At 39.0% G+C, this 16,571-nt stretch overlaps 1 protein-coding gene across 7 annotated transcripts in view; it reads left to right on the top strand.

Moving 5' to 3' along the window:
• Nucleotides 1-16,571, top strand: part of Tnrc6a (trinucleotide repeat containing adaptor 6A) — an 85,526-nt gene that overhangs the window by 22,677 nt on the left and 46,278 nt on the right. For 5 of the 7 annotated variants that reach the window (XM_070004311.1, XM_070004308.1, XM_070004306.1 and 2 more), the window contains 2 exons: nt 2,065-2,155; nt 11,943-11,964. In XM_070004311.1, the coding sequence (XP_069860412.1) occupies nt 2,065-2,155; nt 11,943-11,964 (113 nt within the window). The remainder of the gene's footprint in view (nt 1-2,064; nt 2,156-11,942; nt 11,965-16,571) is intronic. The other 2 variants (XM_070004312.1, XM_070004307.1) reach the window with 1 other exon arrangement.

The raw sequence follows: 16,571 nt of genomic DNA, 5'->3' as shown, positions 1-16,571 counted from the left end.
TGTCAGGCTTTTCCGATAGCTACATGACAGATCCACAAAAGGCAAGAGACTGCAAGTTATCCTATACTTTTGACTAATTTTAGCATTCATGGGTTTTACTCAATTATTGTCAACTCTACGTAATGCCACTTTTTATCTTTCACTGTCTGCTTGCATCTCCTCTCAATATCTCATCACAAAAGCAAACTTTTTTTTTTTTTTTTTGGTTGGTCATAGGGCTTGAACTCTGGGCTTGGGCACTGTCCCTGTGCTCTTCAGCTCAAGGTGAGGCTCTACCACTTGAGCCACAGTGCCACTTCCGGTTTTCTAGTGGTTTATTGGAGATCAGAGTCTCACAGATTTTCCTGCCCAGGCTGGCTTTGAACCGAGATCCTCAGAGCTCAGCCTCCTGAGTAGCTAGGATTACAGGCGTGAGCCACCGGCGCCCGGCTAACTTATTTTTGTTTTAAGCTTATTTATTGCAACACACCTCTAATGTAGGTTTCCTTCCAGTTTCTTATGGACCTGTCTACCTTTCTGATTTTAACTTCTGCTGCATCCCCACTACCATCCCTTTGTAACAAATGGTTTTCATTCCTAATCTGTAGGTGGTATCCTAAGTCTCCTTGTCCTCTTTGGAGAGCTTCCTCAGGTGACAGAGCCGGTTATTGTTTTGTATGTGATGGCTTTCTCCAAATATCTGAGGGATTTGGTGGTTGATTTTTAAAATTTTTAAATAAAGTTTATTTTCTAGATTCTAGGGTAACTGGGGGGTAGGTAGCCAGAATGAGTTTCCTTCACCTTTACATGGACTTCTGTCCCCAGAAAGAAGACTCGTACCTAAATAAGACGGCTGGTACATTGGGTGATGGGTATGGCTCCCTGAGGGCCTGAGGGAGGGAAGACCAGGAGTCTCCTCAAACGCTGACTTCATCTGGGTCATGCACATTCTTGCAGGGTGTCCTGCAGATTTAGGTTTGGTTTAAAAGCAGCAGCTACTTGTGATGGGAAATGTGTAGATGGGATGGAGTAGCACTATATAGCCTTTCGATCCCTCAGGTAATCTTTTCACCTTGTTACCTCTTCTCACTGCCTTTTGATCTAGGAGCCTCTCTCAAACTCTACCAGAGGGGATGGCAGGTACACACACCACACCTGAGTGAGGTTCAGGGGAAGGAGACAGTCACATTTTGAAATCCTCAACCAGAGGTTCTGTTGTCAATGTGGGGTATTTGAGATTTCAAAGAGTTAAACTTACATAACTAGTACGTTATTTCCCAAGAAATGATTCATTTGGGATGTTTATAAAATGAAATTATTAAAATGCTGAAATATATGCAGTCTATTTATGAATAATTTGTATTGTAAAAATGTCTGGGGTATAGTTAGTATAGTTAGCATGTGCAAGGCCCTGGATTTGACCCCCAGCAATACAGATACAATTTGTGTTTGTGTGTATGTGTGCGAGACTGTGAGAGAGAGAGAGAGAGAGAGAGAGTGTGTGTGTGTGTGTGTGTGTGTGTGTGTGGTGTGTGTGTGTGTGTGTGTGTGTGTGTGTGTGTGTGTGTGTGTGTGTGTGTGTGTGTGTGTGTGTGTGTGTGTGTGTGTGTGTGTGTGTGTGTGTGTGTGTGTGTGTGTATTAACAGAACCTGTTTGGAGCATAGCAAGCCAAAGATGCCCCCAGATATCTAAACAGAAGATTATGAAGGAGGTCCCAGTCATCACCATTAGCTGCTAGTTGATAATTGGCACCAGTAATAAAGTAACTAGCTTACCAAATGTTGTTTACATTCTACAATTGGAGAGAATTTCTTGTTTCCCAATGTAACATTTGGTAATTTTAGGTTGTCTTCTTGAAGAGAAAAAAAAAAGGACAAAACAGTGCTTATGAGGAGGAAAGCTTTATTAAATTAAAGGAAGTGAATTGTTTCTTGTAGTAGCTATGTAGTAAGATTTAGGTTTCAAGCTGCATTTTAAATGCATGTCCTGTCTTAATTTGTTATAAAGTGAAAATAAACCTGTGTACACATTATTTTTATTTCTTAATACATTTTTGGGAAAGTTAATTGCAACTGTGTGGTTCAGGGATTTAGTGCAAGAAGAAGAACAGTTGATGGAAGAAAAGAAAAAGAAAAAAGACGAGAAGAAAAAGAAGGAAGCTGCTCAAAAGAAGGTGGTATGTGATAAACTTTGTGTTAATCAGTTTAACTATAGATGAAGGTTACTCAAATCTGATTGTTATAAAGCATTAGATTAATTCTAAATTCAGTGAAGGTTTATTTTAATACTGAAATGTTTTTGAATATGCATATAAAGTAGCTTGATGTGCACAATTTAATATATAATGCTGCCAATAATTTTTCAAAGGTAAGTATATTATGTAGTTATTTTTCAGTTAGCTATTTCTAAGAATTTATAAGGTGTTCCCACTTAAAATTTTGTAAGTGGTGAGAGTGTGGAATTTGTAGCTTAACAAACAGGATTTAAACCCTCATTTTTTCATACAGCACAAAAGAGTAGTGTGACCTTAGATTTTATTTAACCTCCCTGGGCCTTAGTCTCCTTAATATTTTGTAAAGTGAAGGTTGAATTAAATAAATAATGTTGATTATACATAGTAGAAAATAAAGTAATACAAGAATACAGCATTTAAGGAGAGGCAAATAGATATTATGGGGAATAAAGTATCAATATGATGTTTTCCTTTTTATGTTGTACCTGGGCTGATTTTTGAAATCTGTAGTTTAGATTTAGTTACTTTAAAATAAGCCTACGAAGCCGGGCACTGGTGGCTCACGCCTGTAATCCTAGCTACTCAGGAGGCTGAGATCTGAGGATCGCGGTTCAAAGCCAGCCCGGGCAGGAGAGACCGTGAGACTCCTATCTCCAATAAAACCACCAGAAAACCGGAAGTGGCGCTGTAGCTCAAGTGGTAGAGCGCTCGCCTTGAGCTGAAGAGCTGAGGGACAGCGCCCAGGCCCAGAGTTCAAGCCCCACGGCCGACAAAAAAAAAAAAATAAAATAAAATAAAATAAAATAAGCCTACGACATTATTTATTGTAGAATACCAGTGCAGTATAAGAAGCAGCAATAAAGCATTATTAGTTAAGGCTAAAAGACTATGCCTTTAATTATAAAATTACAGATGGCTTGGTGGTGCATAGTTGTAATCTCTACACTCAGGAGGCTACACAGGAGAATTGTGAGTCCTAGGCTAGCCTAGACTATACAGCAAGACCCTGTCTTAGATAAAACAAACAAAAAAACAAAAAAATCCAAAAACTGAATAATACTAAAACCATTAACAACACTACAAGTTTTTAAAGGCCAATGATACTATATCAAGCTTGAAAGGACTTTACTATAAGATTCAGTGAGTTACTGTTCCATTTCTTTGTTGTTGTGAAATTTTTTTACTTAAAATTTTAAATACATACACCATTTTAGGAATTGGGTATAGATTATAACCACATATTTACCATCACTTTATATAAACGGGAAAAATTCAAGAGACAAAGCTATGGTGGGTAGTTTTGTTTTTACGGGGAACTGTGGAGGCACTGTGAGAGTCGTATTGACAGTTTGACAGTAGGACAGGAAATTTGCCTAGGATAGAAATTAGATGAGTAGGGATTCAAGTACAAAAGGACCTCAAGCAAAGTAAACTCAGAACAAAGCATCTTGTATCTTACACATGTTAAAAGTATGGGTTCTGAATGGGAGGGGCCAGGTAGAAATAACTTCTGAGATAGGAAAAGATGGTGGTAGCATAGATTCTTTGTGAGATCTAACCATGGGGAAAGCATTGAAGGTGTTCTAATAGGGAAACATAAGTTCGCAGTGTAGAAATGCTGGAATTGATTGAAAGGAATCAGAACTACATCAACAAAATGTTCCCTCTTTATATGGTACCTGAGCTGATTTTTAAATTTGTAGTTTAAATTTAGCTAAAATAGACTGAAAACACTGAAATACTTGCAAATATAAAATTTGAAAATCAAAAATAATAATAACCCATAGTTTGCTTAAAAGATGGGAAGGGAGAGAACCCAGTCTGAGTGACTTCAGTACAGTTGGGAGCATTCACTCAGAAAGGGAGGGGAGGTGATCAGTAATTTAGCTCTGCATATTACTGAGCTTAGGGTGACATTAGCAAGGCTAGGGGAGGAGTGGATGGCACAGGGCTTTTGAGGAAACTGTGAAATGAGTTGAGCTGGCATATAATTTTAGATGCTTTCACAGGCAACCAGGAAGGAAAACATAGGTGTATATTATAGGTAGAGTTGGGTAGACTTTTGGCACTGTTTGAGGTCTTAAGTCCCTGATGAAGGCTTGTTTATGGGAGACAGTCTACACTGGTCAGTGTTTTCTACACAGAGTTTGTGAAAGAGTTGTGTCCTTTATAAGTCTTAAGATTGAAGAAGGCCATTCGCCCAATAAGAAGGTCTTTTGAGGTAATGCAGGAGGATGTTGGGTGCACGTTATAGAATTGTATAGTGTTTGAGTATTGCATTGGGCCCTGTTGGTTCTAAGGAGTTTAATCAGGATTTAGCTAGTAAGTCTGAATATATAAGAAATGGCTGGAGAAGAAGTTGAAGGCATATTTAAATGTCTTTGGTTGGAATTCATGTTCATTGAGAAAATTTCTAAGAAAGGAAGATGTCACTAGAATGTTTTCTTTGAAGATTGTGTTTTTGTAAGTTAGAACTATAATGGCTCTAATTATTAAAGATTCATCCTTAGATCCTTTCATAACCAAGTTTCTTTTTTCCTTCCTTCCTTCTTTCCTTCCTTCCTTCCTTCCTTCCTTCTTTCTTTTCTTTTCTTTTCTTTTTTTGTTGGTTGTGGGTTTTGAACTCTAGGTCTGGGCTCTGTTTCTGAGCTCTATAGCTCAAGGCAAGCACTCTACTACTTGAGCGACAGCAACACTTCATGTTTTCTGGTGGTTAATTGGAGATTAGTGTCTCACAGCCCTTCCTGCTGGGACTAGCTTAGAACCTTCCTCTTCAGATCTCAGCTTCCTGAGTAGTTAGAATTATAGGTATGAGCCACTGGCGCCTGGCTTATGACCGAGTTTCTAAGTCACCGAGTCAGTAAAGTTGGTACTTTATATGTGCTCAGAGTAAGTTTGTAGATAGCACCCGAAATGAGATTATTTCTGAAGAGACAGATCTTCATACTCTTTTCAGCTTCTTCCCATGATTATTCCTACCAAGTTCTATTGGGACCTCATCACAGGATGAGACATAACAATATTCTTGGGCTGGGAAGGTGGCTCAGTGGTAGAGTGCTTGCCTTGCACGCATGAGGCCCTGGGTTCAATTCCTCAACCACATAAACAGAAAAAGCCAGAAGTGGGGCTGAGGCTCAAGTGGTAGAGTGCTAGCCTTGAGCTGAAGAGCTGAGGGACAGCGCCCAGGCCCAGAGTTCAGGCCCCACAACCGACCAAAAAAAAGAATATTCTTGCCAGCTCTTCAGCATCAGGAGGGTGTTTTTGTGTATCCCATCAACACATATGCTGACCACAATATTAAGTAAAGTTTAGTGCCTCAAATAAACATTAATTTCAATAGTCTAAGCTGGTATTGTCAAGAAGACTCTTCTCCAGTTTTCAGAATACCAGCTTACAACTAAATTTGAATACAGTCAATTGGTGAAGTAAGGATAGCTGGCATTCTAGTTATGAAATAGGCAAGTGGGGGACAGATGGATGGATGTACTGACAGAAGGAAGGAAGGGAGGGAGGGAAGGAAGCAAACAAGCAAGTAAGTAAAGGAAGGCAGGCAGACAGGCGAGGGAGGAAGGAAGGAAAGAAAGAAACAAGGAAACAAGCTCAAATTCCCACACTTTCCATAGATTGACATGCCTTCTGGAGCTTTTCTTCTGACACTAATAGGAGCTAGCAGGTGTTTGCAGGAAAATGACAGCCATCTACATGAAATCAGGTGGTCACATCTATTTTCATAGATGCCAGAACACAAACTTCTGACATTGCCTGTTTTATATAGTGTCTCTCTCTTTCTCTCTCTCTCTATACTTTCATTTCTGTAAAAATTCTATTATCTCTTGTAATTTGTTCTTTTTCAGTGTTAAGGAATCTAATCAGCAGAGTAGAGCCAGCTGCTTTTTCAAAACTACTCACCATGACTTACTCCTCCCCCCCACCTTTTTTTTTTTTTTGTCCATCGCAGGGCTTGAACTCTGGGCCTGGGTACTGTCCCTCAGCTCTTCAGCTCAAGGCTAGTGCTCTACCACTTGCGTCACAGCACCACTTCCAGTTTATTGGATATAAGAGTCTCACGAACTTTTCCTGCCTGGACTGGCTTTGAACTCAGCCTCCTGAGTAGCTAGGATTACAGGCATGAGCCACTGGTGCTCGGCTACTTTCCCCTTTAATGCACAACTTTGTCTTGCACTTTGGTTATACTTTTTTCCATCTTAAGGTCAACTTTTAAATTAGGAAATAATATATTACGGTCATTTTTGTAAAAGGGCATACATAGATCTTATGCTATGACTACAGAAATGTAATTTAACTGTTCTAGTAACCGCTGGGATCTCTTTGAACTCGGCCTGGGTGCTGACCCTGAGGTTTCTTTCCACCTCTCCCCTCCCCCCCCTTCCCCCCCAGCCTTCCTCAAGGCTAGCATGCTACCATGTAAGCCATAGCTCTACTTCCAGATTTTTGGTAGTTCATTGGAGTCTCATGGAGTTAACTGTTTAGGCTAGCTTTGATCCATGATCCTCAGATTTCAGCCTCCTGAGTAGCTAGGATTACAGGCATGAGCCACTGTTGCCCAGTACCACTGGGATCTTTTAAAGACAGAAGTTCTTATTTATATGTGGGTTATTTTCTAATTTAAGTTAAAAAACTAGATAATACAGTTTCTTTTTAGATCTCATTAAGATTCAGTACAGTATTTTAACCATGATAGTTTTTCTTATTGTCTATTATTTAGATATAAACTTAAATACTTAGTTTTTCTCTAAATAATTTTTTTGGGGGGTCCAGTCGTGAGCCTGAACTCTGGGTCTGGGTGCTGTCCCTCAGCTCTTCAGCTCAAGGCTAGCACTCTACCACTTGAGCCACAGCGCCACTTCCGGCTTTTTTTCCCTTTTTGCTTATGTGGTGCTGAGGAGTCGAACCCAGGGCCTCATGAATGCAAGGCAAGCGCTCTACCACTGAGCCACCTTTCCAGCCCTCTAAATAATTTTTATACCAAAGTTGTGTGGTCTTTATCATATTTCAGCTCCAGTATATATCTAGATAATATGGAGATCACTGAATGGATAACTTTATTTTTAATTTTTTTTAACTTTTTGTTTATGTGGTACTGAGGAATTGAACTCAGGGCTTCATGCATGCTAGGCACACACTGTGCCACTAAACTCCATTCCCCCCAATAACTTCATTTTTAATTCATCCTGCTTGAAAACTTTCTCTGAAAAAGCTGTAACTCCTTTTTTTCGATTTCACATCTAAGAATTTTTTAATTTTTTAATTTTAATTTTTTAATTTTATTTTTTAAATCTTAAGCTTTAGACAAGTTTGCTAGTGCACTTGAGAATGAAGGTTCCCTCCTTTAAAGGACAGGAGCAGCACTAGTAGCAGGTAACATGGATTTTTCTCTAGCTTCTGTTTGAGAAGGGATGTTAAGGAAACTGTAATGAGGGAGAGGAGGTTGAAAAATAGGTTAATTATAGAGGTATAATTTAGTGTAAGCTTTAGGCGTGTAATTGTAGTTCCTAGAAAGCACATCATGGTTGAGGGCTGGGAGAGCAGTAGTATAAATTGGATCTTTCTAGGTTGAGAATGTTTCAACATTCATAGTTTTCCTTTTGTTACTGTGCTAAGAGTTGAAGAGATTTTTACAGGTTTTATGGTGAAGGCATACCAAATTCAAGTTTAGTCGAATTTACTTTTAGAAACTTTGACCTTCTTTCCCCTGGAAGGATTACACTCAGCAGTTCTGTGGCTAGTCTAGAGCTGAAATTTATGTCTAAGGTGTTGAGGTATTCCTACCCTACTCATCTCATTCTTTAAAACTCATCTTATTCATCACTCCTGGGCTCTAGACTAGGTGCTGCTTCTGATTTAGCAAATAAGTGAGATGAACTAGATTAACTTTTTTTTTTTTTGGTGCCTGTCCTGAGACTTGGATCTGGGTACTATTCCTGAGCTTTTTTTGCTCAAGGCTAGCATTCTACCACTTGAGCTACAACTCCATCATTTTAGGCTTTTTGATAGTTAACTAAAGATAGTGTCACAGACTTTCTTGCCCTGGCTGGCTTCAGATTTTAGCCTTTTGAGTAGCTAGGGATTACAGACTAGATTAACTTTTTTTTTTTTTTTAAATGTTAGGTTGTAATACCTGCTGCTGGTCCAACATTGTAGATGATTAGAAAAGGGAAGCTAAGTTGAGAACTAAGAATCGGTGTCTTCTGGCTTCGGTTAGATTTTGGAGTTTCTCAGGCTGTATAGTGGAATCTGTCAGAAAGGAAGTGTCCAATGTGCTGTGTTGTCTGCCTTTTTTTTGGTCTGCTGACTTCATAACTGATCCTTGCTCATGGAATGCTCAGCTAGGTTTTATTATCTTTTTTTTTTTTTGGTCGTGGGGCCTGAATTCTGGGCCGGGGCGCTGTCCCTCAGCTCTTCAGCTCAAGGCTAGTGCTCTACCTCTTGAGCCACAGCTCCACTTCTGGCTTTTTCTGCTTATGTGGTACTAAGGAATCGAACCCAGGGCCTCACGCATGCAAGGCAAGCACTCTACCACTGAGCTACCTTTCCAGCCCAGTTTTATTATCTTTTTAAGAAACAATATTGAAAATGGAAAAAATTTTCTTCTGAATTTCACAAATGTTTTAAATCTCTTATGCAGCAATACCTCTGGTGATACCTTCCCCTTAAATAGTGGTTAGTCTTTCCCCTCCCCATCCTAACTTTTTTTTTTTTTTTTTTTTTGAGTCCAGTCGTGGGGCCTGAACTCTGGGCCTGGGCGCTGTCCCTCAGCTCTTCAGCTCAAGGCTAGTGCTCTACCACTTGAGCCACAGCGCTACTTCCGGCTTTTTTCTTTTTGCTTATGTGGTACTGAGGCATCGAACCCAGGGCCTCAGGCATACAAGGCAAGCACCTTGTATGAGCCACCTTCCCAGCCCCCAACATTTATTTTTCATATGTTATTATTTGACCCTCACAATAAGCTCTGAAATGTAAGCAGGATAAAAATGTCCATTTGAAGGTTTAGGAAACTGAGACCCAGAGGGTTTAAATGACAAGGTCATTTAAAAGTACAGTAAAGGTAATCATTTCAACAATATTTTATGGAACCCAGTAGTGCCAGAATGTACTGTTTTCACATATAGTCAATGTAACATATTATTACTGAGATACTTTTTTGTTTTTAATAATTAAGTGATGACATAAATTTCACAAATTTCTGGTATATGTTTACACATCTCAGTTTAAACTGGTCACAATTCAGTGGTCAGCAGCCGCTTGTCACCTGTATCTGGAACAGACAAGTGCTATTAAAATCACTGAGACAACTTGGAAAGTTTTATAGTAGTAGTTTGAGAAATACACTGGATCACCTTGCCAGCCCACATTTCCTGAGGAATGAGCTCTGACTACTGCCCCTGCACCATTATGTCTGTGTATGAAGTGAGGGGCTTGGAATTAATAATTGCATTTGTTCTAGAATTTAAGAACTGTTTTCAACATGGCAAATAATTTTTCTGCTGATTATTTGGCTTCAGAAAATTACATGTCTTACTTGACATGATGCTCTTAATACTAAAGAGTATACTGTCTGAACAGCTGATGCTATGCAAAACAAAAGAAATGAACATATCGCCCAATGTGGAAGAAATAACTGCATTGTCAAAGCTCATAGAACTCAAAAATGTTATAGACCATGACAGACAATTTGCTCCAAGAAAGTTAGAATGTGTTTGTGACTTTAACTAAGTATCACTATCCCACAATACTGTGAAAATTGGGAAATTATGTAACCACTTAATCACAATAAAAAATTTGAAAAAAAATTATACTGTCTGAAATTCTAAGACTTGATTTTTTTCTATTATCAAGATTTTTCCCAGAAATAAAGTATTGTTAAGATGGTTAACAGACCTTTTAATCCTGTATCTCCATCAGTTTCTTTCTTTTTAATTTTGAACCACAGAGCAAAATTTAGGCCTCCATTAATCTGTGTGGGGGTAGTGCTCTAAACTGGCATAGCCTTTTAGTGCCTCAAGATGAATATTTGGTACGACTTCAGTGTTAGAGTCACTATTCACGTTTGTACCATATACGGGGGTTTGCTCAGTTTCACACAACTAAGTAGAATGAATTGTCATGACCCATGGCTGTAAAGTAAAACTTTATTTTCATGGTCAGGTGGCTAGATGCTTGTCTTTAGTTTTTCCCCTCAAGACTGGCACTCTATCACTTGAGCCACAGCTATACTTCTGGCTTTTTGCTAATTAGAGTTAAAAGTCTCATCAATTTACCTTCCCAGGCTGGCTTCAACCTGCAGTTCTCCTGAGTAGCTAGAATTACAGGTGTGAGCTGCCAATACTCTGCCAGAAAGGTTGATTTTGACTTAAGGCCTTCTTGATCTTTATGAGGCAGTGGGACATGTGAACTAATTACCTCTTCCCAGTTACTAATACTTAAATGTTGCTTATTTAACTAGAATGGTCACTTAGCCTCCAGAAAGTTAAATTTGTTTCTGATTTGGTCTTGAGTTTTAGTAATACCATTGTATCTGTGTCCTACAAGCTAGCTTCTTGTTTTATTTGTTTATTTTTGCCAGTTCTGGGGCTTGAACTCAGGGCTTGGGCACTGTCCCTGAGCTTCTTTTGCTCAAGTCTCCCACTCTATACTACAGCTCCACTTCCAGCTTTTCGAACCTAGGGCATCATGCGTACTAGGCAAACACACTACCACTAAGCCACATTCCCAGCCCTTTGTTTTCTTTGTCTTTTTACTTTTTCGCCAGTCCTGGGGCTTGCACTCAGGGTCTGGATTCTGTCCCTAAGCTTTTTTGCTCAGGGCTAGCACTCTACCACTTGAGACTTGGCTCCACTTCTGGCTTTTGGTTCATTGAAGATAAGAGTTTCATGGACTTTCCTGCCGGTGGTGGCTTTGAACCATGATCTTTACATCTCAGCCTCCTGAGTAGCTAGGATTACAGGTGTGAACCACCAGTTGTTGTTGTCGCTATCATTATGTTTTCAATGTGCCAAATAATTTTTGCAGCTTTCTACCCCTCCCTGCCCTCCCCCCCCCCCCCCCCGACACATCTTACAGCAACCTCTCTGGGTTGTGTTGTCAGAGGACAGCATAAACTTCAGGATGGCACATGCACCAGTCAAAAGCAAAGCTTCGCTTCTGGGTAGCCATTTGAATGAATTGTTAGAAATGGCAAAGTGACACATTAGTAGGAAATCTCCCTTACAACTATTGAAATGTGCACTATATTTCATAGCAATGGCAACTTAGCCTCTAGGAGATGTATTTGTTACTAATTTGGCCACAGGAATGATATGAAACTTTGCTCACAGAAAATTTAGCTCATTGTTTATCATTGGTAAATATTTGAGGCCATTTAAACATGAAAATTTATTATACCCATAATATGCAAAGGTGGAAATTGATGAAAATCAGTTTTAAACTAAATGATGAAAAAAGTACCGTTCCCACTTAGAAATTATATGCTTGTATAATGTCTTATGTTTTGTGTTTAAAGAAAAATTGCAAAATCTTTTCATTAATAGGTAGTACACAAACAGTGGGAAAAGCATGCTTTGTTTGCATCTTTTCTTATGCAGTTCATCTAATGGAGTTCTTTGATAAAAGTGTATATGTCTTAGATTAATATATGAACATTTTATCATAACAATCCATTTCTTTCAGTTTCATATTTACATTGTTTTTTGTTTGTTTGTTTTTATTTTAGGCCACTGAACAAAAAATCAAAGGTACGTTGTTTAAGCTATTTTTTATTCTTTTTTCGTTAAAGCAAGGGGTTGTTTATGTACATTTCTGTTTATCTCCAGGATGGGAGAGAAGAAGGTGTCACAGGTGAGAGCAGACTTCTCCAGTGAGGTCATTGGCATTGGTGGATTATTGTGGTATCTCTTACCACATCTAGGGTACAGTTTCTGAAGCCGCCTCCTTGAATAACTACTTCCTCATATACTCTTAGTTTGCCTCTTTAGGCCCTCAGACCTTTTGGTCTCCATTTAAAAACTTTCTGTGCGAGGCCTTACATAGAGCCCCACTCCATCCTTTGGGGGTTCTGCCTACTTTATTTCTTGCTCTCTGTTGTGCTGTTGGCACCCATTTCTTCTTGAAGGCATGATAATGACATCCATCTCTCTATTTTACTTGGATTACATAGTAGATTGATGACTCTGTGGTTATTGAACCAGGTTGAGTAGTACCCTAAGCAGGTTTCAGGGCAAGAAGAAATAGCCTGATTCCTCATCAGTCCAGAATCCGGGTTTCTTCACTGTTCCAGTAGTCAACTGCTTCATACTTAAAGATACAAGGTTCTCAGAAATTCATTAGGCCTCAATGCTCTGAATTTTGATTTTTAGCTAGGTCAGAAATAGGGGCTTTGCATCTCATATATGCACTCAAGTGTTGTCCATCTTTATTTAAGGTCAGCATTACGTAAGGTGGCCTCTATTAGATGCAGTTTCCCTGCTCTCAGCTTACCTTTCTTATACTACCTAGCACATTTGTATCTTTATCATCTCATTGCTGTTTTCCTTTTTAATCCAGTTCCTTAAGCACTGACTATCTTCATTGTGCCTTTTAGCTTTTCTAAACCTCTGAGGGTTCTTCTCCTAATGAATTGTTTCACTTACCATTGATCTTTTTTGTTTTTCCAGTTTCTTAGGATTTTGTAAACCATCCTAAATTTGGGCACTTGACCCATGGATTTTTTCCCCCTTCAGCATGATCTTTGAGGATCTACTGTTTATCTTTTCCAAATATAAATCATCTTTTTGCATCCTTATATAAAATATGAACAATATTTGGGTTATCTCGTTCTTTTAGATTTTCCACAACTCTAGAGGTTGTTAGACTAAAAGTATGAAAGGCACTTAGGAATGTATATTGTTATTGGCACTCTGTGGTGTTGGGGCTTTCACAATTACAAACTGGACTCTTGAGGGTAGATTTGACCCACACGTTGGTTTTTTGTTTTTGTTTTTAATCTAAATAGTGAAGTGGCCACTACACTTGAGCACATTAACATAGCCATCATCTAACATCATTGTCTGATCTTTTGGTGCAAAGAGAACTTAAAATTTAACTATTCTTTGTGCAGATTTTCAGGTTTTTATTAAAACAGTAGTAAAGTTGTTTATTATGTTCATTAGATCTCTATACTTAGCATCCTACATAACTGCAACTTTGTACACTTTGACTTTCATCTCTTCATCTCTCACCTCTTTCCCTGATAAAAACCAGTTTGTTTTTTTTTTGGGGGGGGGGGGGCTTTTTTTTCCCTCTCTTTCATAATGGGGCTATAAATTGACCTTAGGACCTCATGCATGCTATAGCCAAGCATTCTACAAATTGAGCTGCTGCCACAGCCCTCATTCTATTTTATTTTTATGTTTTGGCTCTTAGATGCAGGTAGGGGGGAGAGGTACTAAGGCTTGAATTTCGGGTCTGGGTGCTGTTCCTTAGCTTTTTCTATGCAAAGATAGTGCTCTACAAGTTCTACCACACCTCTACTTCCAGCTTTTTGCTGGAAATTGGAGATAAGAATCTGGTGGACTTTTCTGCCTGAGCTGGCTTTGAAGCATGATCCTCAGATCTCAGCCTCCTGAGTAGGTAGTAGCTGGTGCCTGCCTCATATTTTATTTTCTTGTCTGGTGTATGTCACTTAGTGTAATCTCCTTGAGTTTTATCCATGTCATTTATTTATTTACTTAAACTGGAGAACCTTCTGTTGTATGTTTGTGTACATGTGCATGCATGCCACCGTTTCTTAGCTCATGTGTGAGCAGACACTTAGATTTTCTTTGTCTTGGCTACAGAGGACATAGAAGCTCAGATATTTCTACAAGGGGCTAATCAAATCTCTGGACATAAACTCAGAGGAGGAATTGCTGGGACTTGTGGTATTCTGTTTTATTCTGTAATCTTTCTGTGTAAATGTGCATGTGGCAGTCTTTTTTTCAGAAGAATGTGCCCATACAGGAAAAGTAGATCATTCATTAGCCGCCTTTTCTGAATCTTACATACCTAGACAAGATTCACTGAGAGTAGATTAACCAAAGACTTAGGAAATTCCTTACTGTAAGCATTAAGGATTATTTTTCATCTCTAAAAGAAGATCCTGCCAGGTGTGGTGGCTCATGCCTGTAATCCTAGGTACTCAGGAGGCTGAGATCTTACAATTATGGTTTAAAACCAGCCAGGGCAGGATGAGACTCTTATCTCCAATAAACCACCCCCAAAACCGGAAGTGGCGCTGTGGCTCAAGTGGTAGAGTGCTAGCCTTGAGCTGAAGAGCTGAGGGACAGAGCCCAGGCCCAGAGTTCAAGCCCCATGACCAAACAAAAGAAAAAGAAAAGATCCTGGGTTTGGATTGGTAACTCACCTCTGTACCAGAGATCCCCAGAGGCAAAAGTAGAATTGTAGTTGAGACCTGGCATAAAACCACAAGATCTTGTTTGAAAAATATGTGTAGCAAAGAGGGCTGAGGGTGTGGCTCAAGTGGTAGAGTGCCTGCCTGGCAGGCACAAAACCCCAAGTTCAAATTTTACTGCTGCAAAAAATTAAGATTCTGGGATTGGAAGGTAGCTCAGTGGTAGAGTGCTTGCCATGCATGCATGAGGCCCTGGGTTTGATTCCTTAGCACCACATAAGCAAAAAAGTCCAGAAGTGGTGCTGTAGCTCAAGTGGTAGAGTTCTAGCCTTGAACTAAAGAGCTCAGGAACAGTGCCCAGGCCCAGAGTTCAGGCTCCATGACTAACAACAACAACAATAAAAATTTAAAAGATTCTGTACTGCAGAAAAAGTAGAACTTGCTTCATTGCTAAGGAGCAGAATTTGCTAATAGGATGTTTCATCCTGAGTATCCTTAATGAAGGTAGTCAGAAATATCTAATTATATCATGATAAAACCAACTTAGTTTTTATATCTAATTTTGAGCTGTATTTCAATGGAAATATTTAAACTTAGGTCTGTATAAAAATAGCTTGTATTCATGTTAGTTTTAAAGTACTGTTTTCAAACAACCATCTAAACTATTTGCTAATAAGAAAATTAGCAGGAATTAGTGGATTAGCAACCATTTTGTATTTTCAGACCACCTACTAGCAATTTGGTAGTAGCCTTTATTCTCAGTAAGCATTCTAGCACTGTATCTTAAATGACTTTAGTATACTCTTTCTATTTTTTATTTATTTTTGTGTGTGCCAATCCTGCACAGTCCCTGAGCTTTTTGTGCTTAAGGCTAGCATCCTGCCACTTGAGACATAGCTTCATTTCTGGCTTGTTGCAGAACTTCCCTGCCTGGGCTGACTTTGAACCAAAAGCCTCAAATCTTAGCCTCCTGAGTAGCTAGGGTTACAGGCATGAACCACTTGTAACCTGCTCACTTTTTAAATTTTGTTGACAATGCTTAATTTCATTTATTTGAGAAGGCAGAAATTTTCTTAATACAAAGAAAGATAAATAGGAAAGTTCCAAATTGTTGCTCTTAGGTGGGAATAACATTCCCTCCTTCCATCCCTCATTTTTCCTGTCTTACTGTTTTTGTTTTTCCTGTCCTATTATTTTAGGCCTTCTAGAACAGCATAAGAGTGGTAGGAGTAATAGGCAATAGTGCCTTGAAAACAGACATTGTCATGTCAAATTTTCTTCAAAGAGCCTCACCTGATGACTTTACTTGTCTCTAGAAAGTAAAATAAGAGAGATTAGTATTTCTATTTAATTTAAAGTTTGCCAAAAGAAATCTTAAAAGGCATCTTATATTCTAGGGATATTTGATAAGTAGTGTGTTCATCTGATAGTTTAACCCTTGATGTTGTTTTAGTACTTTAAATGAAAATACATGTATGACTTATTTTCTGTCCATCAGTTCTCCCCGTACTGGAGTTTGACCTCATGTTGTCTTGCTTGCTGGGCGGGTGGCCTACCATTTCAGCCATGCCCTCAGCCCTTTTGGCCTTAGTTATTTTTCAAATATAGTCTTGAGGTTTTACCCAGGGGCTAACTTCATAATCATCCTAAATCTCCCATTGTAGCTGGCACCACAAATGTACACTGCTATACTACCATACTTGGCTTGTTGGTTGAGATGAGCTCTGGCTAACTTTTTGCCCAGGCCAGCCTTGAATCATGGTTCTTGCAATCCTTGCCTCCTGTGTAGCTAGCTAGAAGTGGTGTGAACTACTTCACCCAGCCCTTGAAATCTATTTAACAGTTCATTCCACTAAAGTGATGTGGGGGTGCTAAAATAACATTTTATTTATATACCTGTCGTTTCTGCCAGTATTTTAGAAGATATACAATATAGCCACTATAAAAGCTGTGACACAAAGCTAAGTTGTTAAA

This window comes from Dipodomys merriami, unplaced genomic scaffold, assembly GCF_024711535.1.
Source record: "Dipodomys merriami isolate MVZ:Mamm:240054 unplaced genomic scaffold, mDipMer1.0.p SCAF_62, whole genome shotgun sequence".
In the NCBI taxonomy this organism is placed as follows: Eukaryota; Metazoa; Chordata; class Mammalia; order Rodentia; family Heteromyidae; genus Dipodomys; species Dipodomys merriami.
Note: the sequence above shows the minus strand (reverse complement) of the source record. Positions and strands in the feature narration are given on the sequence as shown.